This window comes from Halichoerus grypus, chromosome 6, assembly GCF_964656455.1.
Source record: "Halichoerus grypus chromosome 6, mHalGry1.hap1.1, whole genome shotgun sequence".
Lineage (NCBI taxonomy): Eukaryota > Metazoa > Chordata > Mammalia > Carnivora > Phocidae > Halichoerus > Halichoerus grypus.
The window spans coordinates 173,909,867-173,935,870 of NC_135717.1; the positions used below are offsets into that span (position 1 = coordinate 173,909,867).

General features: G+C 57.2%; 1 protein-coding gene across 2 annotated transcripts; it reads left to right on the forward strand.

Moving 5' to 3' along the window:
• Positions 1 to 827: 827 nt before the first annotated feature.
• PARVG (parvin gamma) lies at positions 828 to 23,576 on the forward strand. Of its 2 annotated transcripts, none has more exons than XM_036084060.2 (13): positions 828 to 1,032; positions 2,143 to 2,237; positions 4,316 to 4,380; positions 6,184 to 6,286; positions 7,248 to 7,388; positions 8,285 to 8,439; positions 9,927 to 9,982; positions 12,343 to 12,365; positions 15,394 to 15,452; positions 15,648 to 15,716; positions 17,768 to 17,869; positions 21,764 to 21,836; positions 22,281 to 23,576. In XM_036084060.2, exons 2-13 carry the CDS (start codon positions 2,159 to 2,161, stop codon positions 22,388 to 22,390), a joined length of 1,035 nt encoding a protein of 344 aa, XP_035939953.1. In that variant the 5' UTR covers positions 828 to 1,032; positions 2,143 to 2,158; the 3' UTR covers positions 22,391 to 23,576. The 2 variants fall into 2 exon arrangements, with proteins under 2 accessions (XP_035939953.1, XP_035939954.1); XM_036084061.2 differs by having other exon boundaries at positions 831 to 1,032; positions 8,324 to 8,439.
• Positions 23,577 to 26,004: the final 2,428 nt, after the last annotated feature.

Here is a 26,004-nt window from a genome sequence, read left to right on the forward strand (position 1 = left end):
GATCATGACCTGAGCCGAAGGCAGTCGCTTAACCAACTGAGCCACCCAGGCGCCCCAGTAGCCAGCTGCATTTATGCATCGAGTCCGCTTGGTGTCAGGCCTTGTTCTAGGCACTGGGGCACAGAAGACCTTCAGAGCTGTGCTAAGGAATCCTACAGACGACCTCTTTTAGATGATGCAGTTAGGGAAGGCTTCCTGAAGGAGGAGGCGTTTAAGCTGATGATAAGGATGAGGACTTAGCCCCTTTAAAAGCTGGGGCAGGGGCTTCTAGGCAGAGGAAATAGTAAGGCATGTGGTGTGTTCAGGAAGCAGAAAGTTGGTCAACATGGCTGGGAGGTTTGGAGATGGGGATGGAGATCTAACCAGCAGGTCCATCAGGACATACGCTGGGCTGTGCAGAGTAGATTTTAAGAACGATGGGATGCCATTGGTGGGTTTTGAGGGGTCTGGGACGTGAGCATCCAGGCAGGGGTTGGGGTGTGAGAGGCTGGCTGTGGGGCTCGAGCAAGGAGGCTCCTATGTGGTCCAGGCCAGAGGAAGAGGGGAAGAGGGGCTGGCTGGGTGGGGGCGTGGGGGTGGAGGGATGGCCTGAGGCCCGGCTCGAAGTTCGCTAGGGGCGGGGATGTGGGGGTCTCTGGCCTCGGCAGCTGGCTGGCTGGCGCTGGCCACTCGGAGATGGTGAGGCCGGGAGGGACTGGCTTGGGCTGCGTGGTGGGGAGGGGAGAGGGAGAGAGGGAAGAAATCGCAGATCCGAGTTGCCTGCGAGGCATCTGAGGGCCAGGAGGTGTGGCTGGGTGGTTGGGGCTCCAGGGACAGAGCTTTCCGGTGGGGCTGTGGAGGCAGCAGGCTCTGCGGCCCAGCGAGGAGGAAGCTGCGTGCAGACGCCTCCGAGCAGGCCCTGCGGAAGCCACAGGCCTGGAGGAAGTGAGCAGCGTGGCCCCTCCAGCCCCCCACGGCTAGGAACTTAACTTTTATTTGGAAGCCAGTGATCACGAGCTACAGCTTCATTCCTGGTGTGAAGGAGGCAGCCGGGTGAGTCCTCCTGACATCGTAGCTCACGGGAGCCCTCGGCTCGGGGCTTTCTGCCTCTCTCTAAAGCTCGGGAGTCAGAGCTCAGCGAGGGAGGGCTCCCGGGGGCTTGTGGAAATGGACCCCAGAGGACACAGCCTCAGCTGAGGCCGCACCGGGAGGGAGTCGGGCCAGGCGAAGCCCTGAGCCCCTCTGCCCCTCCGGCCCCCCAGGCTCGGAAGCGGCCGTTCCTCCCTCCTGGGGCCGGATAGGCAGACGGGCTCCATCCCGTTGCGTGGCCAAGCGGGCAGCCTCCCTTTCCCCCTGCCACCTCCCCTGAGCTTCATCCAGCGTGCGGGGAAGAGAGGCCACCCGGTTTCAGATGAAGAAACAGGCCCGGGGCAGGGAGGGGCTGCCCGGGGCGGCCGACGGCTTGAGGCCGTTCCAGCTCTGTCCACTCCAGTGCCTTCGGAGAGCTCGGAGTCCGGCCCTGTCTGTAAAGATCTTTGGGACCAGAAAGGGAGGGGATTTGTCCAATGTCTCACAAGGAGAACGAGGAGGAGCCAGCCTGGAACCTGGGCCACCTAACCCCCAGGCAAGGCTCTTTCCTCTTCTGTGGCCGTGTCCTTTGAACCGAATCCTGTCCAAAAGGAGCTTGGAGGTCTATCCAGGGGGTAGGGTTGGATCCTCGCCTCAGGGCAGGATGGAGCTGCCAGCAGTGCCCCGGCCCCTGGGCTGGCTGCTAGGGTGATGGGGAGGCTGCAGCCCCTGTGAATGCCCCCATCTTTGGGGGCCTCCCTGGGGGCTGGAGCTGGCCACCATTCTGATGCATGACACCCCAGCCCCAATGCCTGTTTGGGACCAGAAACGCTGGGGGAAGACGCAGGGGCTGAAGAGGGTGGCTGAGCGGGAGAGGAAGTGAGCCCAGGGGAACAGGAAGGAGGCCAGGGCCGGCTTCTGAATCTGCCCGGTCCCGCGGGGGGTGAGCCCGGCCCCCTGCCCATAATGAACCCGTGGAGGGGGCTGTGCACACTCTGTAAATGTTGGCCCCTCCCATGCTGGCATGAGCAGTGAGACCCCCCCAAACCACAGAGAGGCCGAGGATGATAAGCCTTCTATCCCCTGCACCCCCAGGGCCAGCAAGGGAGAAATGGAGTCAGAGTCCTTATACAACCTGCTGCAGCTCCCTAAGGTGACGGGCCCGCCGGCGGAGGAGGAACTCCCACAAGGTGCCGTGTCCAAGTGGGGCTGGGGGGGCGGGCGGGGCGGGGGAGGTGAGGGTCTGCACGGCAGGAACCCAACAGGCAGGTCTGGCCGCTGCCTTGCTTTCCAAGTTGTCATCCGAGCACCCAGTTCTGTTCGGCCCCGGCCGATTCCTTCTGCTTCACCCTTGACGGCCGCCTGCCCCCGCTTCCAGAATCTTCGGCAGGCATCCCCATTCCCCTCGTGACTGCACATCTCCAGGTTAATGGTGATGTTAAGAGGAGATTCCAACTGCTGCTATTTATTTAGTAGTAGCAGCATCTCATTTATTGCTCTGAGGGTAGATGTTCCTGCCTCCTTGGCGTACACGAGGAAACTGAGGCCCAGAGAGGAATGTAGCAGGTAGCAGGTGACTCCTTTACTGTGGCGGACAGCAGACATCTGACGCCTCGCGGAATGGGGGCTTGTCGATCTGCTTCCTTCACACGCCTGGGTCCCTTTGCAAAGGGGGGTGGCCGTAGGACGGGGGAGTTCCGCAAGTCTGTTTTCTGAGCTTGGGGAGCTTGTGGCCGCTGCCCATGACACCTCCCTCCCAGGAGACAGTCGGAAAGGACAGTGCAGGTGCCCCAGGCCATCCTCACCCTGTTACAGAAAAGAAGCAAAATAGGGAGCAACCCAAAGCTCCTGCTCAGCAGAGGCTTTAAGCGAACTCACTGGAATTTATGTCACCTTTCAAACATAAGTGTGATGATGGAGAGAAAGGGTTAGATAATTGAAGTGAAGGAGCAGAATGCAACTTGATCGAGATGCTGTGAAGACAGCCTTTCGAGATAGGCGCTGTGGCCGAAAGACCCCCGGGGGTGGTGAGTGAGACCCTGGCGGCCGGGTGGTGGGAGGGGGCCGGGTGCAGGGGTGGCCCAGCGTCACGAGGCTGACTTCCTTTGTTGTCCCGGGGCTCTCTGTTTATAGAGGGTTTGAGGCTGGAAAGTGTCATGAGCAAAACTGCTGTTAGCGGTAGGGCTTAGTTATTTGAAAAAATATTTATTTTGTGTTTTACAGTTGATTTAGAACTATTTGAAGTACTGGCAGGCAGAGCTGGAACGTGTGATGATTGAGAGCGGTAGGAAGCCTGCTCCGGGAAGGGGTGGGGTGAGGGTGGGGTACCACCGGAGCCGTTCACCCACCAACTCCCCAAGCGTTGGTCCGGAGCCGGCTGGTGCCCAGCGGGTTAGATAGCCCTCCTTCTTGTCGGGAGACATGGGGCTGGGTAGTACTTGAAGGTTTTCAGAACGTCTAGGAAAAGTCCCCAGCTGCGTCATATGAAGACAGAGGCATTGCATTTTGTGAATTTGGGCAAGGCAGTCCCCACAAGGTGACTCAGTTTCCCCCATGTTCTTTGAGACTAGATGATCTTGCAGTTCCCTCTCAGCCTTGACAAGTGTTTGTTCTGTGAGTCTAGAATGTCAGGAAGCTGCTGACCAGGATCCTGGGGCTCAGAGAGTCAGCCGGGATGGCCTCTGGGTCCTGCCCACACCAGGGAGCCGGACAGATGCAGGAGGACTCCGCCTCGGGCCCTTGGTGCCCAGCCCCTGGGCTTGTGTGAACCTGCATCTTCTTAAGTGGGTAGATTTGCCAGATAAAACACAGGAGGCCGAGTTAAATTTGAATTTCAGACAAGAAATAGTTTTTCAGGCTGGGTATGTCCCCAAAATATAAATATTGTTGTGCCTGAGGATGAGCTAGTGCTCATGAGGGAAATGAGAGGGAAGGGCGTTTAGGGTGTGGCGGGAACAGCATGGCAAAGAAAGAGGCGTGGAGGACGAGGCGTGTCTGGGAAATCCGAGTCACTTTAGACATTTGATGCTCAGGGTGTGTGTGTGTGTGTGCGCGTGCACGTGCTTATGTGTGTGTATCTACGACTGTGTGTATGCATGTGTGTGTGTGTGTGCATGTGTGTTTGTGTGTATGTGTGTGTGTATGTGTGAAGCACAGGACCAAATATCCCTCGTGTCAAGGTGCCTGCATACAGGTGACCTGCAGGGAGAGAGCTGCCCAGCTCCCTGCAGTGTCCCCACCCATGTGTCATGCTCACCTCTGCTTCCAGGAGAAAAAAAGAAATACCTGCCCCCCACTTCCCGGCAGGATCCCAAATTTGAAGAACTGCAAAAGGTACGGCAGCTTTCTGTGGTCTCCCCTGATTTCTCTGGAGGCGGTCTTTTCATCTTCTTGGGGTGGGGACAGCAGGCCACCCCCCCCCAACCTCAGGCCAGCGGGTGGTGACCCTGCAGGTCCCTGGCAGACCTGTTGAATGACTACATGAAAGAACATTTATTGAGCACCAACTGTGTGCGTTTACATAGATGATCCCAGCAAGCCTCACGACGGTCAAGAGGCATCTGCTGTTTTGCATCCCATGGAGGGAATAGTGAGGCTCAGAGGGGTGACTGGTGGGGGACACAAGGCTGGCCAATGGCTGACCAGAACTGGAGTTTGACCCAGGCCCCAAACCGTGTGCCCTTTCACCTGTCTGAGGCAATGGAGAACTGGCAAAATGGGCAGGAACGGGCGTGGTTCACCCAGGTCACCCGGTTTCTCCATGGCTCTGAGTCTGCCGCTGTGGCTGCTGGACCAGCTGAGCACAGGCAGGCTCAGGCCTCCGTTTTCCTCTGCCCTACTTCTCCAGTCTCCACATGGCCTTTCTGTTGCCTCCTCCAGGGAGGCCTCCTGGCCTGTACCACCTTCCACCCCCAGATTGTGGCCATTTCCCATCCCTTCCTTTCTGCCTCCTGTTCCCTCACTCCCTCCATCCCACCTCTCCCACCATCAGGCACTGGGATGCAGGGTACAGCCAGCTCGGTCCCTCCTGGAAAACCTGATGGGGCGCTGACATGTCTTAGTTTGGGCTCCTCCAAGAGCTGATCCTGAGATAAGGGTTTGGGTGTAAGTAGTGACTCGGCAGGTAATAGAGGAGACAAGGAAAGCAAGTAGGGAAGGGAGATGGGGAGGGAAGGGGCTGCCAGGGCAGGTGCCGCTGGTGGAAGCTGAAGCCTGCTGGGCCCCTCTGGGAGCAGGGGCGGAGGTGGAGGAGCTTGGGGGGTTTTCTCACCAGCTCTGGAGTAGCTGGCACTGCTCCCTTAAAGGCTCAGGGCTCTGCTTCCTGCCCTTCTGGCCTGTTGAGCCCAGGCAGGGTGGGGCGCCCGGGCAGAGCTGCAGAGGGGGTGCCCCCACAGCCGAAAGTCTGGGGGATAGGGTGGGACACCCACAGCCCCTGTGTCGGTGTCCTGGGGCTGCCACCACCAAGTACCCTGAACCACGTGGCTTAAAACAAGGGGAGTTGATGGTCTCCCAGCCTGGAGGCTGGAAGTCCTAAGTCAAGGTGTGGGCAGGCGGGTTCCTCCCGGAGGTTCTGAGGGGGAACCCATCCCAGGCCTTTCTCCCGCCATCAGAGGTCTCCGACAACCCTTGGTGTCCCTTGGTGTGTAGACGCGCCACTCCAATCTCTGCCTCCTTGTCACGGGGCCTCCTCTGTGTGCCCAGTATCGTGTCCTTCCTCTCCTTCTGAGCTCTTACCAGAGGTGCCTGCTTCGTGTCCAGATTTCTACCAACAGCCTCTTCGAGGCAATTTAGGCTTTTCCTATCAAGGGCCTTCTGTGCTCTTCCCAGTTATCCAGTCCCACAGCCACGTCCCCACTTACAGGGACCAGTTACAGTAGCTTCCTGGCACTGATACCTTGCACAGGACAAAAGACAGCCCCACCACGCCCTGGTCCCTGGGAGCCCAGAGCGGACCCCTAACTCAGCCTGGGAGAGGAGGGAGGGCTTCCCAGAGGAGGTGACATTTGACCTGGCCTTGAAGGATGGGTAGGAGTTGGCAGGTGGGAAGAGGGCATTCCAGGCCGAGGTCAGAACTGAGCCAGGTTGGGGACCAGGTGAGGAGTGGTCCCGGGTCAGCCGTCCTCTTGGGATCTGCAGGTGCTAATGGAGTGGATCAATGCCAAGCTCCTCCCTGAGCACATTGTGGTCCGCAGCCTGGAGGAGGACATATTTGATGGGCTCATCCTGCACCACCTTTTCCGTAAGTAGCAGCTCCCAGGGCTGCATGGGTCTGGGCCCCAGCCCCCCAGCCCGGCCCCTCCAGGCCCCCAAGGGTGGGCTCCTCACTCAGCTTCACCCTCCTGCCCCCTGCTGAGTGTCATGTATGGAGCACCTGCTGTTTCTAGGCTGCGGTGGATAACAAAGAACCAGGTCCCCGGCCTCGGGCTGCCCCCGGCTGCTGGAGGAGACAGTCCAGCAGTGAGACGACCCAGGCGGGTAGCGGTGGGCTGGGCTCCTGCCCGGGGGGGCCCCTGTCTCAATCTGGAAACGTCTAGTGCTCCCCAGGTCGCCTTTACTCTCAGAGCTGCCTCCTGGCCCCAGGCAGGTCCCCTACCCTGCCCCCAGGTACCCTCCCCCTTGCTGTTGAGATGTCAGGTTTGGTCTACACATCTGCCTTCTGCACAAAGCTGTGAGGTCCCAGAGGCCTGGGGTGGGCCCGATTCTGGTCCTCAGCCGGCCTGGGAGCCCTTTGTAGTTGGTGACTGAATGATCCTACCAGCCCCTTCCCCAGCACCTGCCATGGAGCAGGTGTGGTTAATCCTCAGAAAAACTCTATCCTGTTAGTGTCCCCATTTTACAGATGAGGAAACTGAGAGGCCTAGTCACTTGTCCAAGGTCTCAGAGTGAAGAAGGCGGGGGGAGTCAGGATCTGAGCCTAGGAGTCTAGGCCACACAGCCTTGCAGAACGGAGGTGCACAGAGCTATGCAGAGGGCTAAGGGAGCAGGCGCGGGGTGGTCAAGGTGAGGGGGCCAGTGGAGGGCAGCTCAGAGGGCGTGGGCTTGCTCAGGTCACACAGCTTATGGAAGGGGAGGTCCCCCAGTGCCCTCCCTCCTTCCCCCTCCCCCTGTACTCCCCCCTCCCTCCCCCTCCTCCCTCTTCTGCTTCCCTCCACCTCTCCCCCCACTCCTTCCCTGGCTCTCCCACTCTCTCCTGCCCTTAGAGATGCTGACCGGGCTCAAGCTGGAAGTGGAGGAGATGGCTCTCACCGCCCCGAGCCAAAGGCGCAAGCTCGAGGTGGTCCTGGAGGCCATCAACCACAGTCTGCAGGTGGAGGAGCGGCAGCTCAAGTGGAGCGTGGGAAGTAAGTGGGGCCTCGGCTGGGGCAGGGTCTAGGGGAGGGCGGGGGGCGCCTGGGTCCCTTTGCACCAGTGGCCTCTGTTCACCCGGCAGCTGTGCTCACCTGCCTTTGGTATGGGGACACCCCGGGGGCTTGGAAGAAGCACGGCCTCCTGGGCAAAGTCGTGCACCTGTTGGGAGCAAACAGCCCTACGCACTTCCGGACCGCCGCCGTGTGGGCGGCATAAACTCGGTCAACCATGCAGCCCGTTTGAATCCCAAGCACCGCGAGCCCCCACTTACCTTGTCAGATGGGTGCTACCAGTCCTCTTTCATTAATTGCTTTAAGTTATACCTGCAGGGCAGGCTTGTGAGAAACGAGCATGAGCACAGCACCCAGACCCCGACCCCAGCCCATTAGCAGTTCAGTACGACCTTCCCGCCATTCGGAACCCCACATCCCTCCCATTTTCCAGATGAGAGCACTGAGGCAGAAAGGGGTTCTGCACCTTCTCCGGGGCTGGGGGTGATGATGGAGCCGTTTTCAAGCCCAGTTTTGTTGGGTCTCCTGCCACTGCCTTTACCACTTGGTTTAAAGACTCGCTTTCAATGCCCGATGTGTATAATGTTGGCCCTGAATTAAGTCACACTCATCTGAATGCAGCAGTTTCTCCGGGCAGGACCCCGCTGTAGGGCATCGGGTTGCACACAACTGTCAGCAGGGACTGCCTCTGTGTCTGAAGCCCCGTCCACACGGTGCCTTGTGCTGCATTTGCAGAGCGGGGTGACAAGAGCAAAGGGTGACTGTTTTGGGTTCAGAATGAGTGTCTCCAGAACTCTGCCTTCCAGAAGGCTGGATGCAGAGCTCCTTGGTCTTCAGGGGGTGGTTGTGACCACAAAGAGACCTCCATGTGGTCCCAGGTTTGGGCAGCCCCTCAGCTCTGACCTGTGCCCCCCCAGCCATCTTCAGCAAGGACCTGCTGGCCACCTTGCATCTGCTCGTGGCCCTGGCCAAGCACTTCCAGCCCGACCTGCCCCTTCCGACCAACGTCCAGGTGGAGGTGATCACCATGGAGGTACGAGGCTGGGCCTCAGGGGACCCCTGTGTGTAGGCTGAGCATTTTGGGTCCATATCACCATACCCTGGATTGGGGGTGCTGCATGGGAGGGGACTGACCCTCCCTTGAGATAGATCACATCCCTCCAGGACAGCCGTGGGCGCTGGGCTGGAGCTGTGGGTGGGAGATGTCGAGAGTCCAGGGGGGCCATAAGTAGGTCTGCAGGCTGGCCAGTCCCACTTACCTCAGTAGATAGCATCTGCTGGTGGGGGTGGTGTTAGGAAAGTCCTGGCTGATGGCAACCATGTCACATGGGCCATAAGTGGTCATCTGTTCATGGCCTTTGGGAGCCTTCACAGCCTTGGCCCATAGCACTGCAGTGGTGTCCCTTGGTCACTATGGATGGCTGTGACTATACAAGGGAGCCTTCTCAGGTTTCTCCACCTGCACCTCCGCCCCTACCCTTGCTCTAGCACACTCACAACTGTGCTGAAGTTCATGTCCCTGGAACCCACAGCTTCTCCCTCAGGCAGAGTTTGAGCACCACAAATGGGCCCCCACCTACTCCTGCTCTCCGTTACTCCTTCCCCCAACCTCCCAGTACCTGGTGAGCATTGGGACTTCCTGTCTTCGAGCTTACCTTTCACTCAGGTGAAATCATTCTTACTTTTTTCAAAACCATTGATTGAAATTCTCTACTAAGTAGTGTCGTGACTTTGTTTATAGTTCTTATGTAAATCAGAGGTGACTTTATTCCTTCACTCCTTCACTTATTCATTCACTCATTCATCAATCCATCCACCCACCTGTCCACCCACCCCTCTATCCACCCTTCTACCCATCTATCCATCCATCCATCCACCCACCCATCCACCATCCATCCATCCATCTATCCATCCACCATCTATCCATCTATCATCCATTCAGTCATCCATCCATCCATCTATCCATCCATCCATCCACCATCCATCCATCCACTCATCCATCCATCATCCATCCATCCATCCACTCATCCATCTACTCATCCATCCTCCATCCATCCATCCACTCATCCGTTTACCCATCCATCTACCATCCATTCATCCATCCATCTCCACTCATCCATCGATCCTATCCGTCCATCCATCCATCCATCCATCCGTCCATCCATCCATCCGTCCGTCTGTCCATCCACGCATCCATCTGGTCATCATTCATTCATTCTTCAGATCAACTCATGTTCATTGACTCCCTATGAGCCAGGCACTGGGTGAGACTCTGGGGATACCTGGGGAACAAGACAGACATTGTTCTCATCCTCATGGGGCTCAAGGCTCATGAGAAAGAAAAACATTGAGTCAGGCCACAGTGATGAGAGCTGTCTAGGAACCACCTCTGAGGAGGGGATGAGGTAGAGTGAGCTGGGTTCCTTGGGGCTGCTCTGGCAACTACAGTCTTTTAATGGCTGGCATGGGTCCCTGAGTTTTCTGGGATTATTCACTTTCTTCCCCTTTTTTCTTTCTTAGAGCACCAAAAATGGTCTGAAGTCAGAGAAATCAGTGGAACAGCTCACTCAGTGCAGGTGAGGGAAGAACCAGGACCTACAGCAGAGACCAGGCTATGTTTTTTTGAGAATGGGCAGTGGGGCCTGGGGCCGGGGTCCGATCAACCTGCCCTTTGTGGGAGGGGCCCTCACACCTCCCTAGCTTCCTCTCAGCCCCCAGAGGGCCTTGCTGACCCCTCAGCCCTGCTGGGAGCCCTTCCATCTTGCTGGGCCTCACAGGGCATGGCCCTTTATGGGCTGTTAGGCATGCCAACCCTTGCCAGCTCATTTCATCCTCTGCACAACCCAACAAAACAGGCAGAATTGGGGTTAGAAAAGGGGCTGTGGCTCCCAGTCCTGAGATCACACCATAGCCATTGTGGGCCAGGAGGAATCCAGAACTGGGGTCAGAGGACCCCGATGCCATGTTGGTTCCCCTTTGCCTGGTGCCCAAGTGCTGGATATGGGTGAGGGAATCATCCATGGCAGGGAGATGCTGCAGTTGAGCACAAATGTTATAACAGGAGGACAGAACCCCGCTGGCCTCCCAGTGCCCAGAGACAAGCACACCAAACACTCCCTCATACCACCAACATTTATTGAGCACCTACTGTATGTGGGGCAGGAAGCTCTGTCCTTGGGTGTCCATGTCAGCCAGCTGTTTACCTGTTTACCTTCGGTCTGTCTGGGCAAGCAGGATGCTCAGCCAATGAGCTCTTCCCTCTGCCCTCCTGGAGGGAAAGGCTCTCCCAGGCAGTGCTGGCCAGGTCTTTCTGGGTTGGTCTGAGAGTGGGCCTCTTGCAGGAGGTTGTAGGTTCTCCTTTTTCCTCTTACATTTGCTGAGGGCCCACTATGTGCAGGGTGGGCTGTGTAGCTCCTGTGACCCGTTTGACCCTCAGAGAGCCCAGCTTGAGGAGTCAGTTCTCTAGCTCACAGGCTTGGCACGCAGCCCCACCTGGGCTTAGCTCCCCATCGGTGGTATATGAGCTGTGTGACCTTGGACATGTCACCTCCCACCGTGCGGAGCCTCTGCTCCTCTGAAAAATGGAGACCCATTCCTACCTCGTGGGCTGTTGTGAAGGTTATAGGTAATGTGTGCTTGGGGGCCTTCCCCCACCTGGACTCCCTCCAACCCTGGGGTCCCTCCAGTCTATGGCTCCTGTGGGGAGTGGAAGGTAGTGAAACCAATGGAAAGTTGATGACCAGTGTCCGCTGTGACCCAAGCATGTGTGCTGAGCAGGGCAAAGATTAGGAGGAGGCCGACTTTTGCTGGCCCCTCATGCCAGGGTGTCCGGTTCACACACAGGCCCATTTAACCTTCCCCAGGGCACCCTGCGAAGAAGCCTTGCTCCCCTCTGACTCAGTGAGGCTGAGTGACCTCGCAGTCACCCAGCTGCTCGGTGACCCTGACCTGGCTCCTCCTCTGAGCCAAAGCTTCAGGGTCTGGAAATGAGTCTGGGGAGCTTGAGTGGGAAGGTGTCATCTGTTCATGATGCCACATTCCTGCCCCGCTTAGGCTCCTACAATCATCCTTCTCCACCCCTTTATGAACTTGGAACTCCATGATGGCTCCCCTCAGCTCCCAGCCAGTGTCTCGGGCAGCATGGGGGCGTCTCTCCCTCTGGCACCCTGGTTCATGCTGATGAGCTCCGGGTCTCTGCTTTAGGCTGCCCGCTCTGCCCTGCACAGCCCAGTCCCCTGCTGAGGGCCACGGTCATGGGGGGGGGGGGGCACCTGGCTCCCCTGGGACCGCCTGGCCTGCTTTGGGCCCAGACCCTTGCTTCTCAGGGGCGGGGCGGGCATGGAAAATTTGACACAAAGTCAAAGGAAAACCATTCAAAACAAGAAACACAGAGTGAAAGAAGCCAGACCCAGAAGAGTGTGTGCTGTGTGATTTCACCGACACGGACTCCCGGAACAGGCAAAACGCATGCACAGTGGGAGGGATCAGAGCAGTGGTAATCCTGGTTGGGGGGTCATGGGGGTGGCAGGGGGGAGAGCACGTGGGGGTGCTAGGAAGGATCTCTATCTCTTTGGGGTGCTGATCCCACAGGGGATATGTAAAAACGCACCCGTGATAAACGTACAATTTGTGTGTCTGGTCGCACATATAACGCCTCCCGCCCCGACCAAAATGACAACCACAGAAATGATAAAACCCAGACATAACTCGGTGCGGAAACCTCCAGGGAAGGGAACGGGCCTCTTTCTGGCCATTTGCTCTGCACAAGGACCCTCCCTGCCTGCTTACGAAGCTGCGGGGGAAGAAGGAGCCGCCAGCTTCGTTGTCAACTCTGCCCGTGCCAAGTCTTGTCATATGAAGAAACTAGAGGTCTGAGGATGGTATATATATTTTTTAACCATTTCTTTGCCTTTCTCCCCCTACAATTCCCCTTTAGCACAGACAAGGACCAACCTGCGAGTGAGTACTATTGTACCTTAAGGGGATCTGTTCCTCTTGGGTGTGTGTTGACACAGATGTGATGATGAGGGGTGCCTTGCTGGGCGTTCTCACCCGCTTTGCGCCCTGCTATGTGTACCTCGAGCCTTCTTCTGGTCCATTTGTCCCTCCTCCTGTCTGTCAGTCCGTCCATGGATCTGGCTATTTCCTCTCCTGGTACTGCTCGTGTGGGGGAGAGATTTATAATCCCCACCGGTGGTGACGGTGGGGTTGTTACACACGTGTGGACTCTGGAGCCAGATGGCCTGGGTTCGAACACTAGTGCTTCCTCTCTGCAGCTGTGCGAACCTGGGCAAGTGCCTTAGCCTGTCTGTGCCTCAGCTTTCTCATCTGTAAAATGGGATTAATGACGGCACCTACCTCTTGGGCTGGTGATGAGGGTTGAAAGAATTTGCAAATATGCTTAGCACAGCGTGGGTACCTCATCATGGCTGGTCTGGGACGTGGCCGCTGCTCTCGTGACAGACCTCTTCACCCATTGACTGGTCCAGCCATTCCTTCCTTCCTTCCTTCATTTTTTATAATTGTTTATTTTAGTTTTCTTTCTTCTGTTTTTTTGGTATTGATGTGAACTCATGGACTTTTTTTTTTTTTTAAAGAGAGTGGGAGGAGGTGGAGGGAGAGGGAGAGAGAATCTTTTTTTTTTTTTTTTAAAGATTTTATTTATTTATTTGACAGAGAGAGACACAGCGAGAGAGGGAACACAAGCAGGGGGAGTGGGAGAGGGAGAAGCAGGCTTCCCGCCAGGCAGGGAGCCCGATGCGGGGCTCAATGCCAGGACCCTGGGATCATGACCTGAGCCGAAGGCAGACGCTTAACGACTGAGCCACCCAGGTGCCCCGGGAGAGAGAATCTTAAGCAGGCTCCCCACTCAGTGCAGAATCCAATGTTGGGCTTGATCACATAACCCTGAGATCATGACCCTGAGATCATGGCCTGAGCCAAAATCAAGAGTCGGATGCTTAACCGACTGAGCCACTCAGGCGCCCCCAGAACGTGTAAATTTTTATTTGTTCCGTATGTTTTAATCAGTGCAGTATTTTTTCTTTTTTATACTGACATTATACCATCTATAGCCAATGAGGATTTTATTTATTTGTCAGAGAGAGCATGAGAGCACGCACAAGCAGGGGGAGCAGCAGAAGGAGAGGGAGAAACAAACTCCCCACTGAGCAGGGAGCCCAATGTGGGGCTCGATCCCAGGACCCTGAGATCATGACCTGAGCCGAAGGCAGATGCTTAACTGACTGAGCCACCCAGCATCCCTCATTCATTCATTCTGCAGCCGGTTGGCCTGATTGGCTGTTCATCCATCCATCCACCCACCCACCCTTCTATCCATCTATCCATCCATCCACCCACCCACCCACCAGTCTATCCATCTATCCATCCATCCACCCACCCACCCACCAGTCTATCCATCTATCCATCCATCCACCCACCCACCCACCAGTCTATCCATCTATCCATCCATCCACCCACCCACCCACCAGTCTATCCATCTATCCATCCATCCACCCACCCACCCACCAGTCTATCCATCTATCCATCCATCCACCCACCCACCCACCAGTCTATCCATCTATCCATCCATCCACCCACCCACCAGGGCATCCATCATCCATCCATCCCAACATGATTTTCCTCCCTAAGCCCTCCCCACTTAGGACACATTGCTGTATGGGCTGGGGGTTCCATGAGGGGCACCCTACCTGGAGAGCTGGAAATAATGTCCTGTGAGGGGCTTCTGAGAACAGGCTGAGGGAGGATGTGTGGGGGGAGGAAGGAGAGGGGAGGTGCAGGGAGGCTGGCTGGTGTGTGTGTAGGGCAGCATGAGGATGGGAGTTGTTGCTCAGGGAACAGAGCTTGTCGGGGGGGCAGCATGAGGGTGGGTCACATGGTGAGGGGCAGGGACACAGAGCAGGACCTCCTCACAACCTTTTTCTAGCACATTCATGCTGTTCTGGCTCCTGTCGACTGAGCACACGTTTGCCTTCCATTTCCTGGCTCCTTTAGGGACACGAGTCCCCTGAGCATGGGCCAAGGGGTCTGGAAGGAACCACTGGTGTTTCCACCATGTTTATGGGTACATTTGAAAGGGCATGCTGCTATCTGGTGCTACCTTTCCCTTTCACTAAAGAGGGAACCGAGGCCCAGAGAGGTGAAGTGACTTGCTCAGGGTTGCACAGCTGCTGAGTTGCAGGGTCGGAAGGTAATTTCTGCTAGCTAGCTGGGGCATTCAGTGCCCGAAGACTGGTCTCCCCCAGGGAGATGCGTGGGCTGCAAATATTAGGAAGACAGCTTGTGGGAAAAGGGCATTCGTCTGAGGACTCGGGTGTCTGAGGCGGGCCCAGGGCCTGAGCTGCTGAGCTGCCAAAATGCCTCTTTTGTTCCCGACTCTCACAGGCATGACTCAGCTGCTGAGGGTGCTGGCCTTTTGCACGGTGCAGGTCTCGATGTCCTCATTCTGCCAACCCAGAAATGCTGGGGAGGAGACCTATAGGCCGAGTGTCCGTGTGGGGTTGGCCCCTGCCCAGCCACCTATGTCCGCTCTGGAACCTGTGGGCAGAGCAGGGGCCTGGGAGGAGGCAGGGCAGCTTCCCGAGGACGGGGTGGTGGCGGAGCGGACGCCATAGGCATCCACTACAGAAAGGAGGACCATTAGTGAAGCCCTACTCTGTGCCCAGCCACCACGCCAAGTGTGTTATGTGGCCCCAAATTTCATCTCTGCAATGACCCCATCTAGTAGGTATTATCAGCCATACTTTGCAGATGAGGACACCAAGGCACAGAGAGGGGAGGCAGTTCCTCCTGGGCCACACAGCCAGGGGAGCAATGACCCAGACAGACCCAGGCCCGTTTTTTAAATTCAAGAACCCGGAGGTAGAATGACAGCTCCCTTTGGACTGGGGACCCTGAGAAACTTGTATGGAAATACAGTCCCTGTTTGGCGGCATGGTAATGAGGTGTTTATTGGATCTGTCTGCAGAGGACATCTTTGATGAATTATTTAGGCTGGCTCCGGAGAAAGTGAACACGGTGAAAGAGGTAAGAGAGATCAAAGCTCCCAGTCGCCCTCCCGCTTGTCCACCCTGAGTCCTGCAGGATGAAGGGGAAGGAACAAGGCCCTCGCTCCTCACCTGCTGTGCTTCGAAAGCCACGCAAGGGGCTTTCTGTCCCCTCCCGAGCGGGAAGGTGGCAACCGAAGCCCTGGGCCTAAGGTCCTTGTCCTTCCTCGGGTAGGCCATTGTGAACTTTGTCAACCAGAACCTGGACCGCCTGGGCCTGTCTGTGCAGAACCTGGACACCCAGGTAGGGACTCAGCCGTGGGGCCCCCAGGCAGGGAAGGGCCATGGGGTGCAGGTGGGGAAGAGGGTCCTGCGGGGCCCTGGGAGCCGGGTCCCGCCCCCGTGTGGCCCAGGATGTGTCGCCTCTCAGAGCCGTGGGGTCCTCCTCTCTAGTGGGGGGCTGTTGCTGGGACGTAGCCTCACCAACCAAGGACACTGCGGGGATCTCGCGAGGCAGGGACCGTGGGTTCCCCCATGCGGTTGGAGCCCCCCTCGTGTGACTGCATTTGCTCACGGTGTCACGTGCCCGACGCTGTCTTAGAGCCTCTGTGGGCCCCCCAGTTGCCCAGCCCGCCGCAGCTGACTTCACCGAGTGCCACCGTGGGGCAGGAGCAGAATCTTACCAGTCAGCCTTGTGCAGGGGGCCACGGCCTTCCACGAGGACACCGTGCACCTGTAATGCCCCCTCAGCACAGAGGGGAACAGAGAAGCTGGGAGGCTAGTTGTCAGCCCAGGGCCTTCGGGGGCCGATGGAGCCTGCTGGCCACCGGCCTCATCCACCTGCCACCATGTTCCTGCCCATGCAGCGTGGTGGCCGTGGGGGAGGGAGGTGGAAGGCAGGTCTGGCCCCCGGTGGGCCAAATGGCTTATGGCGATCTTAGCCAGAGCTGCTGACTTCTGACGCACCTGGCATTAGCCAGCGAGGGACGGGGTGCCAGGTATCTAAAGGCAATAAAGTCCTCACTATGTGCCAGGCCCTGAACAAAGTGCTTTACATCCAGTAACTCCTGAATCCTCCTGACAGTCCCTGTGGGGGGAGCAGATACTACCGCATTTTATAGATGAGGACACTAAGACACAGAGATGTCGAAGAACTCATGCGAAGTCACCCAGCAATAGAGCAGAGGACCTGGGATTTGAACCCGGGAGCTGAGGCCACAGTTTGTGTGCATCAGCACGTCCCATGGTGGCCACAGGAGAAGCCGTGTGTGATGTGCTGTGGTGACGTGGCGGGCTAGCGATACCAGGCTCTGAACCTGACGGGTACCAGATGGACACATGCGGCCTGGGCTTCAAGGACACCTCCTTCACATTATCTGCGTGGCCTTGGGTTGGCCTTCTCTGAACCTCAGGCTCCTCTTCTTTTAAAATGAGTTTAAGGAGACCAGCCTCATAGAATTGGGAGCGATAAATAAGATGATGAACCTCTGGTGTTTGCCATAGGACCTGGTACACTGTGGACATGCCATAAATGCTGAATTTGGGGTTTTATTATATCTTATGTGGGTATATAAGGATGATCCTGTAGGTTTCCATTTTACCTGCTTCTCGTCTTTATCTCTCCCTTGGTGAAGGAATGGCGTTCGGAAAATAATGATATGTGGGAGGACCGTATGTGGAGACTGTCGGATAAAGGGAGAAGTTGAAGTCCCTGGTATTTTGGGGGTATTACCAGGGAATATCAGCAGAAAAGATTTCAGACCGAACTAATAACATCGGAACAGACTTAATATGGGGAAATTCTATTAAGGACTTCGAGTGGTGGTTTTCCCTCCAATAGCTAATCTTGTGTTTTGTATCTTTGAAGAGATTGAGTAGGATTACGCTAGGATATGATACGCTGGGGGCGGGCTGGCGGCTTTATCTCTGACCAAACAGACCGAGCAGGCAGAAATATTAATGTGGCAGCCAGCAAAATGAGCCCCGTGTGCTGTTCTCTACCTCTTCCGGAGGAATAATTTTACACTCAACTCTGTTTTCTCCTGTGTTCCTGTAGCTCACGGATCAGTATGTGGTTTAAAAAGCGATATTCAGCTATCTCACAAGATAATGTGAAAAGAACCTATTTTATAGAGCGTGTGGTCTGTGCCAGGTGGCCAGTGAGTGCTTGCTACCTGCTGCCGCCGATGTTTACAACACACTGCAAAGGTCGGGGATGTTGTCTTTAAGTCTCAGAAAGACAGTTGAGACTCAGAGAGGTGCGTGCTTCCTGCAGCGCCACACAGCCCGCGGGAGGCAGAGTGGGAGCCAGAGCGGGAGCCCTGGGCCGTCTGCCTCCAACGCTCTCCTCTGCAGTTTGCAGACGGGGTCTTCTTACTCTTGCTGATTGGACAACTGGAAGGCTTCTTCCTGCACTTGAAGGAATTCTACCTCACTCCCACCTCTCCTGCGGAAATGGTAAGTTTTCCAGAGGTTTCCTTGATGTAGGCCTTATGGAGTTGGCAATACCAGTCTCCTTATTCACTTCCAGGAGAAGTGAAGGGTGGAGGGGAAGTTTGTTTGGTTGTCCATGTATCTACCCATCCATCCACCCATCTACCCAATTCATCTGCCCATTCACCTGCCTGCCCATCCATTCATCTGTCTATTTATCTACTCATCCACCCATCCACCCATCCATCCATCCATCCATCCATCCACCCTCACACATATCCATTGACTTGCCTGTTTGCCCATCTACCCAGTTTATTCATCCATTCACCTGCCCACCCATCCATCCATCTGCCTACTTATCTGCTCATCCATCCATTTACCTGCTCATCCATCCATCCATCCATCCACCCTCACACATATCCATTGACTTGCCTATTTGCCCATCTACCCAGTTTATTCATCCATTCACCTGCCCACCCATCCATCCATTTGCCTACTTATCTGCTCATCCATCCATTTACCTGCCCATCCATCCATCCATCCATCCATCCATCCATCCATCCATCCTCACACCTATCCATTGACTTGCCTATTTGCCCATCCACCCAGTTCATCCACCATTCACCTGCCCACCCATCCATCCATCCATCCACCCACTTATCTGCCCATCCATCCATCCATCCATCCACCTATCCAGCCCCCATCTGCCACCTGATCCTTCATTTCTTGAGGTCCTGCTTGGTGTCAAGCTGTGGCATGTGGGTCATAAAGATAGTCCCACACAGCTCCTGTTTTTGAGGGCCTCTCAGTCTATACCCACTGTACTCTCAGTGATGTGTGGTTCCCCAGGGCCACAATGAAGTGTGTTGGTTCAGGGTGGGTGGGTCAGTTGGGGACCCGGAGGAAGGAGCGGTTGCTATGATCTGAAGGAGTCTGGGAGGGCATAAGAGGTGACACATGTTGTTGATCAGCATTTGCTTTGCAGAGTGAGGGCACCCCAAGGGGAGGGAACAGCATCAGCAAAGGTTCAGGTGTGGACAGAAGCACGGAAATCTCAGGGTTGCGTCCATCTGTGGTTTGCACCGCTGCAGGGGTGGGCCAGGGCATGGCAGGGGTCAGGAGTCTCCCTGTGGCCCCTGCAGGCTGGTAGGCTGCTTGGGGGACGGCTACACCAGTCCAGGCAGGAGGGTCTGCGTCCTGACCCAGGGGAGCCGGGGAGAGGATGACAATGCTGGTGGCAGCGACAGGCTTGCCTACATCCCCACGCACAGCCTCCCCACCTGGCGGGCTCCCGTTCCCCTGCTCTGCTCTTCAGCCCCCCGGCCTCCCCAGCCATCCCGCGGGGCGCCACAGTGCTAGAGCTCCTCACGCTCTCCCCGCTCGGGGTATTGCCCAGGCTGTTCCCCTGCCGGGAAGGCCCCTTCCACAAGAGACATCGACCTGCCAGTGAGGGCAGGGGATTCTCACTCCTCTGCAGATGAGGGGCAGCACCGGACCCCATCATCCGGCCCCACGTCGGGGCAGACGTGGCAGGGGAACCAGAAGCCTCGGTCCGGTCCCTGCTCCACCACCAGCTCACGGCCTGCACCTTGGGCTTCTCGTTTCTTCCCCGTGGGCTCACAATCCCTGCCCCGCCCACCCCTCAGACCACGCAGACGGAGTCTGGAGGGTCACAGAGGGGAAGCATCGAGGGCGGGCGGTCCCTGGGGCCCCTGGCCTGCTCGGGACTGGCCAGGAGTCTTCGTGAGCATCAGCCCTGCCAGAGGTGATGCTGGAGGCATGGCTGAGATGCGCTAGAGCACTGGGCAGGTGGCGGCCTGCCCAGGACCCCAGGTGGCCTGCTTGGCTCTGTCCACGCCAGGGTCGCTGTGGCCCGCTGGGAGGCACCCCCTTTATCTCTCCAAGGCGGCTTCTTCTGTAGAGCAGGAATACCAAGCAGGGCTGCAGGCCAGTTCCCAGAGCCAGCCTTGGGGCCGTTTGTGGGAGAAGGAAAGATGTCTGTCCCTTTGGCCTGTCTGTGGCCCTGGGGAGGGTGAGAGCCGCAGTCCTGGGGATGGATCAGACCTGTGCTGGGCCACTGGGAGGGCCCAGGAGGGTCAGAGCCCAGCCGAGGTGGTGGTGCTTACCCTACAGCCAGAAGGCAGAACACGGAGGTGGGGGAGAAGGCAGGAAGATGGAAGAGCACGGGCCACACGCAGGCCAGGGAGCCTGGGGAAGGGGCTCAGAACCGGGACCCAGAACAGCACAGGTGTCCCCTCTTTGTTACTCGGGTGTTGGGCTTCACGGGACTTCAAAGCCTCTGCCCAGGATTCGGCATGCTCGCAAACCCCAGTTACAAGCCAGGGACAAGCATTCTTACTCCTGATGTCCCTGGGGGCCGTGAGCCCGCTCTAGCCACCGATTTTAGAACCAACTTCCCAATCTGAGCCACACTGCATAGGGGGGGCGAGAAAGAGCCTCTTTGCTCAGACCCCAAGAATGAATTTTTATAGGACATTGTAGGTAACCTCAGCCGCAGGAGCGTATGATCAAAATGCCAAAGAAGTTATTAGCTGGAGGGCGGGGACCACAGTCCTCTCCGCCGGTGGGACACCCGAGGAATCGTATGTAATCTTGGCAGAGTGGCCCCTCGAAATTGGATGCCTTATTATCAGGCCTTCCTTGCCACTGGTGTTTATGTGAGGCTGTCATCCCTTCCAGGAAGACAAGCGAGGGACAGAGGGAGGGAGGCGACTGTCTGCTCTGCAGAAATCAAAACACCGGCATCGGGAATCGTGGGCTTCCTCCCACATTCAATTATTTCTCCCTGGGAGGATTTGAGCACACCCTCCTGGATTACAACCTTCCCTCAGCTCCGTGCAACGTGGTGGTTTTACTTTTATAATCTCAGGCTGTGCATGGAAGGGAAGTGACACCAGGGGTAGAGCATGCTGAGACGTCTCTGGAGCCTGCAGGGCTCAGGTCGAGTATGGGCTTGACGAGCTGAAGCAAGTGTGATCATTTTTATAGTGTCAAGAGACGGTTCTCAAGGCACCAACTCCATGAGGGCAGGGAGGGGGTCTGGTTTGGCCCCCTGCTGCCCGGCCAGCCCATAGTAGATGCTCAATAAATGTATTTTAAATAAGCGAGTGGACAAAGTGTTTCCAAAACACTGGTCCCACGAGGTGCTCCACGACAAGTGGATCCTATGGTCAAACAGCTTGGGAAACCGGCTTTAGACCTGCTTTGCCCCACACCAGGCTGCTGTCCCCAGGAGAAGGGCAGGGTCTTTTTGATCGTATTGAGGCCTAAGGGAGAAACTAGCCACGAATAGGGAAAACCCCGCTAACAGAGTGTGTGCTTTGAGCCAAGGGCTGTCCGGGCTCCCTTGGGCTCCCACCCGGCACCCCGGATCAGGACATGGGGCAGATGGTGGTGACTCCACTCTGCAGGTGAGCAAGGTAGGCCCAGGGGTGCCAAGCGACTTGCTGGAAGTTACCCCATGAGCAGGGATCTGAACCCATGAGTGCCTCGGCATGGGCGGCTGCTCCAGCCTCCAGCCCACTTTGCACAGACATCAGAGTGAGACAGACCTGGTTCTGCCACTTTCCATCTTGTAAGCTCGTGTGAGCCCCTTGGCCACTCTGCACCTTGCTCTCCTCAGCTGTTTCCGATGGGGCCTCTGTTGCCCACAGTCCTGGGGCTGCAGCAGAAAAGGCCAGGATCAACCTGTGTTCTTTGCCCTGCCTAAGTCTCCTTGCCCAGCAGGACTTACCTCTAGGTGTCACCTCCACCAGGAAGCCTTCCCTGACCTCCGGACCGGATGCCCCTCCCCATAACTGCCTTCCCCACTAGAGGTGGCCTCCTTGAAGTGTGAGGCCTGGGACTTGGGGGCCCAGGCCTGGGTTGGGGCTAACATCTGGTGGGGTCTTATCACAGCTGCACAACGTCACCCTTGCCCTGGAGCTGCTGAAGGACGAAGGTCTGCTCGACTACCCCATCAACCCCGAAGGTGAGCGCATGGCCCATGTGGGTGCTGTGGTGTCAGGGGACGGCCTGTGTCGGGGTGGTCCTCTTGCTCGGCACGGGGCCTTCCCACGACGGGAAGACAGCTTCCACCCACCCTGCTGGAGGAGGGGGCCCGGGGAGAGGACACAGGGGACTGGAGACCCCAGGGCAGGCTGTCCAGACGGATGAGACCTTGAGGAATTATATGTGGGGGGTACCGCAAGAGGGGTGCAGGGGAGGACTGGGTGGGAGGAGGGAGGCAGGGCCATGTGATGGGTCCCAGGACCCAGGCCTAGCATGACCAACCGTCCTGTTTGACCCCAGGTTTAGCCCTGATGTCCCGTGTCCCAGGAAGCCCCTTGGTCCCGGGCCAAGTGGGACTGTGGTCACCCCCCTCCTCGCCCTGGCCGAGGCCTCACCAGCTGTCCTGCTCTCCTCTGGCCCGCAGACATTGTGAACAAGGATGTCAAGAGCACGCTGCGCGTCCTCTACAGCTTGTTTCGAAAGCACAAGCTGCAAGAAAGCACAGATAGCGTGCCCCGTGGATCCCCCAATTAGCGGTCACTGCCCCAGAAGCTGCTTCCCGGAGCCTGCCTGCCTGCAGCAGCCGCGGGAAGACCCAAGGGCCCCAGAGGGACCTGCCCCACTGCACAGCCCGTGCCCCCCCGTTTCCTGTGTGTCTGCGGCGTGCCGGCCCCACCCCCACCCCCATTCCCGTGTCCGTCTGAGTATCTTTGAATTCAGCAGGCATGCATGGATCTGTTTTGAGCCACCCCCTGGCCTCACTCAGTTTATATTAACAAGTGTTATTTCTGGGAGGGATCTGGGGAGGCTGTAGTGTCCTGGGAGAGACGGTTCAATCTGCATGTGTACGAGCTCGCCCCCCTCCCCCCCCCCCAGTGCAGCTCCCCTTCTCACGGGCCGGGCGTGGAAGGTGCTCAGAGTCCCATCTCCGAGGGCACCTGTGGGGGCAGCTGAGAGCCCAGTGATGCTGACCTTCCCTCGGGCTCCAGGGCCTGACCTTGGGAGCAGAAAGGACTCTTGGGTGTCAGGTCAGATGGCCAGAGGCCCCAGCCTGCCCACAGTTAGCTATTGCTAGCCTGTCTTTCCCTCAGGGGGATGGACGTGGCTCCAAAACCAAGCCCCCGAGCCCCTTGGGGCAGTTAAGTTGGTTACTTGCCAGAGGAACCGTGGGCCAGGCCCAACCCCACAACGGTGGCAGAGAACCTTGCCCAGAAATCCCGAAGGAGAAATCTTTGTGGTCTCCCAGTCTTGTCCCGGGGAGGGGCCTTGCTCTCTCTCTGCTGAGACTTGGCACTTGCTGCCTATGTTTCGCAAAGAATCAGTCCCTGGAGGAGGGTTGACCATGGCCGTCCCAGTAGCCGACGCGGGGCGGGAACCAACCAGGACAAGGCACAGGGGGCAGGGGGGCAGGGCTGGCAGGGGAGGGCTGAGGTGGGCCCCCCGGGGCTGCTGCTGCGCTTCTCCCCTGCATTCCCAGCTCAGGACCCCCATCGAGGACAGAGCCCGCTAGGTCTGGGGTCATCACAGTTTGATGGCCTTGGCCTTGGGGAGGGGATTTGCAGTAGGGGGCTGGTGTGGGCCAGGCCATCTCTGCTCCCCGGGGCCGCTGCCACCGCTGTGCCCGTCGGGAGCATTACCTGTGCCTCCTTATCCTCCGGAGTATCTCCTGCTCTGAAGCCTCCTTTGTTTGATATTAATACAGCGAAGTATCTTTTCCGTCTTTCTACTTTCAAACTCTCTGTGTCTCTGTATTTAAAGAGGATTCCTTACAGACACAAATAGTTGTATCTTTCTGACCAATCTGAATGCCTCTGCCTTTTAATCACAGGATTCAATCAGGTTTTTTTTACTGTGGTAAAACACACTCGATAAGCTGGCCATTTTGGCCATTTTGAAGTGTCTAGTTCGGGGGCATCAAGTACCCTCGAAGTGCTGTGTAACCATCACCACCATCCGTCCCTCGAATTCCTTCCATCTTGCCAAACTGAGACTCTGTCCCCCTTAGACAGTAACTCCATCCCCCACCCCCTGCCAGCCCCTGACACCCCCCATCCCCTCCCCCTTCCTGACCAGACCCAGGGGCGCAGCTTCCCTTGGGGGACCCACTCCACTCTCCATGTCCAAGTCAGAGCTCGCCCCTTCCCCTGTCCCACCTCCTGATGCCCCATCTCAGCCTCCTGGCCCCCAGGCCACAGATCCATGGCTCATCCAGAACCCCTTCCGGGGGAACCAAGTCTTGCCCTCATCTTGCCTCTTAAACTCACACCCTCCTCTCTTCCCCTCTGCCTCTGGAGCTGTCCAGGCTCTCACCCCCATGTGGGGCCAGGATACGGTGACTCCGCAGCTGGGCTCTCTACCTTTCTCCCCTTTGACCCCAGCTCCGCACCAACACTTGGGGTTTTTCTGTCCTGGGATCGTGATTACATTAGTATTCTGCTCTAAATCCCCCCTGGTCCCCAGCCTCCCCGCAGCATCCGATGCCCTGGGCCCTCCCGGCATGCCGGCCTTGTGGTCTACCCCCTGCCCCACCCCAACCCTTCCCGTCTGCTTTCAGCTCGGTTTCCGGGCCTTTCTGCTGCTGCCCCTGCCTGAGATGCCCATCCCCCTGTTCCAGGAGCTTAGTTTTCACAAAGTGACGATCCTTGAGGAGTCAGTGAGGGAGGGGGAGCCCCCGGTGGCACGGGGTGGACGCCTGGGGGTCCTGCCTGGTGCTTGGAGGCGGTGGAAGCCATAGGTCTCACAGAGGAGACCAGGGAGGCGGACAGGGAGCCCTTCCCTCCGTTTAGCTGGCTGTCCCTGCCCCCCACCCCGGGGAGTCTGACTCCTGCAGGGGTTGCGGGGGAAGTGGGAAGAGGGATGATGACAGTGGCTGAACGGGAGGACAGGCAGGCCTGAGAAGAAGCTGGCAGTCTGGGGCCGGGTGTGCAAACAGCTTTGGAGTGACGGGAAATGCCTCGAAGGAAGGCCGGGGTGCTGCGGAGTTGAGCCGCTTCCCAAAATAATCCAGGGGGGCAGCTGTCGCAGATTCTGAAACTGGGTCTGGCTGCCTGAGCGGCAGGAAGCCCCGGGCCCCACACCAGCCCCACTCTGGGAACAGATGGCACTAGGAATATTTTTTCTTTTACCAAAGGCAGCTGGTAAGCGAACAGCTTGTCTGGAGAGAAGTGTGTTCCTCCCTGCTCTCTCTCTCTCTGGCAACAGATCAATGCCGCTACCTCCCCTCCTCCAGTCCCTGCCCCTATGGGCTCTTTCTCTGTAAGAGGCAGGGGGACATCACAGGCCTTTCTTACCTGGGAGCTCATGGGGTCCTCACCCATGGGTGGGTTTAACTTAGGGAGCGGCCAGGGTGCCTTGATCTTGGGGCAGCAGGTTCTGGGAGTCCTGGCTGGTTGGGCAGTGGACGATGAGGATGTCCTGGACATGATTCTTCCAGGAAGAGCCAGCCAACTGATCTGGGTTGGCCAAAAACTGCACGAATTCATTCAATTATCCACGAGCATTTCAAATCGATCGGTATGCTTATTGCTTGTAAAGGTGATACATTAAGGCACAGATGGGATTTTACATCTGTACAAATCATTGCGCACAAGCCGTTCCTAATAGACCTTCCCTGAGCACCTGCCAATGTGCAGGCCCTGGGCTCAGAGCTGTGGATATAGAGATGGTCAGATGGAGGCCCTGTCCTGGAGGAGCTCAGAGCCCCATCGGAGGAGGCAGGGAGGTGCGGTGGTTTCAGTGCAATGCTTGAGTCAGATTCTGGGTGAGAATCCTGGGTGCATCCTCCACCTGCTCTGTGATGCAGAGTGAATCACTCACCTCCTTGAGCCTCAGTTTCCTTCTCTGTCAGATGGAAGCAAAGGAATCTGCTTTTTGTACGGTTACTATGAAAGTTAAAGAAGAGAATCCATCTGACATTGTAACATTGCTGGGCACATAGTGTTCGATAATGTCAGGTGGCATCACCACCATCACCACCATCACCATCACCACCACCACCACCATTATCACCACCATTATTACCACCATCACCATCATCACCATCACCACCATCACCATCATCACTACTACCATCACCACCACCACCACCATCACCACCATCAACATCATCACTACTACCATCACCACCACCACCTCCATTATCAGCATTA

Coding starts and splice junctions, on each gene's coding strand:
- PARVG (XM_036084060.2), top strand. CDS start 2,159: ATGGAGTCAGAGTCCTTATACAACCTGCTGCAGCTCCCTAAGGTGACG. Junction 12,366..15,393: donor AGACAAGGACCAACCTGCGA/GTGAGTACTATT, acceptor ATCTGTCTGCAG/AGGACATCTTTGATGAATTA. Junction 17,870..21,763: donor CCACCTCTCCTGCGGAAATG/GTAAGTTTTCCA, acceptor GTCTTATCACAG/CTGCACAACGTCACCCTTGC.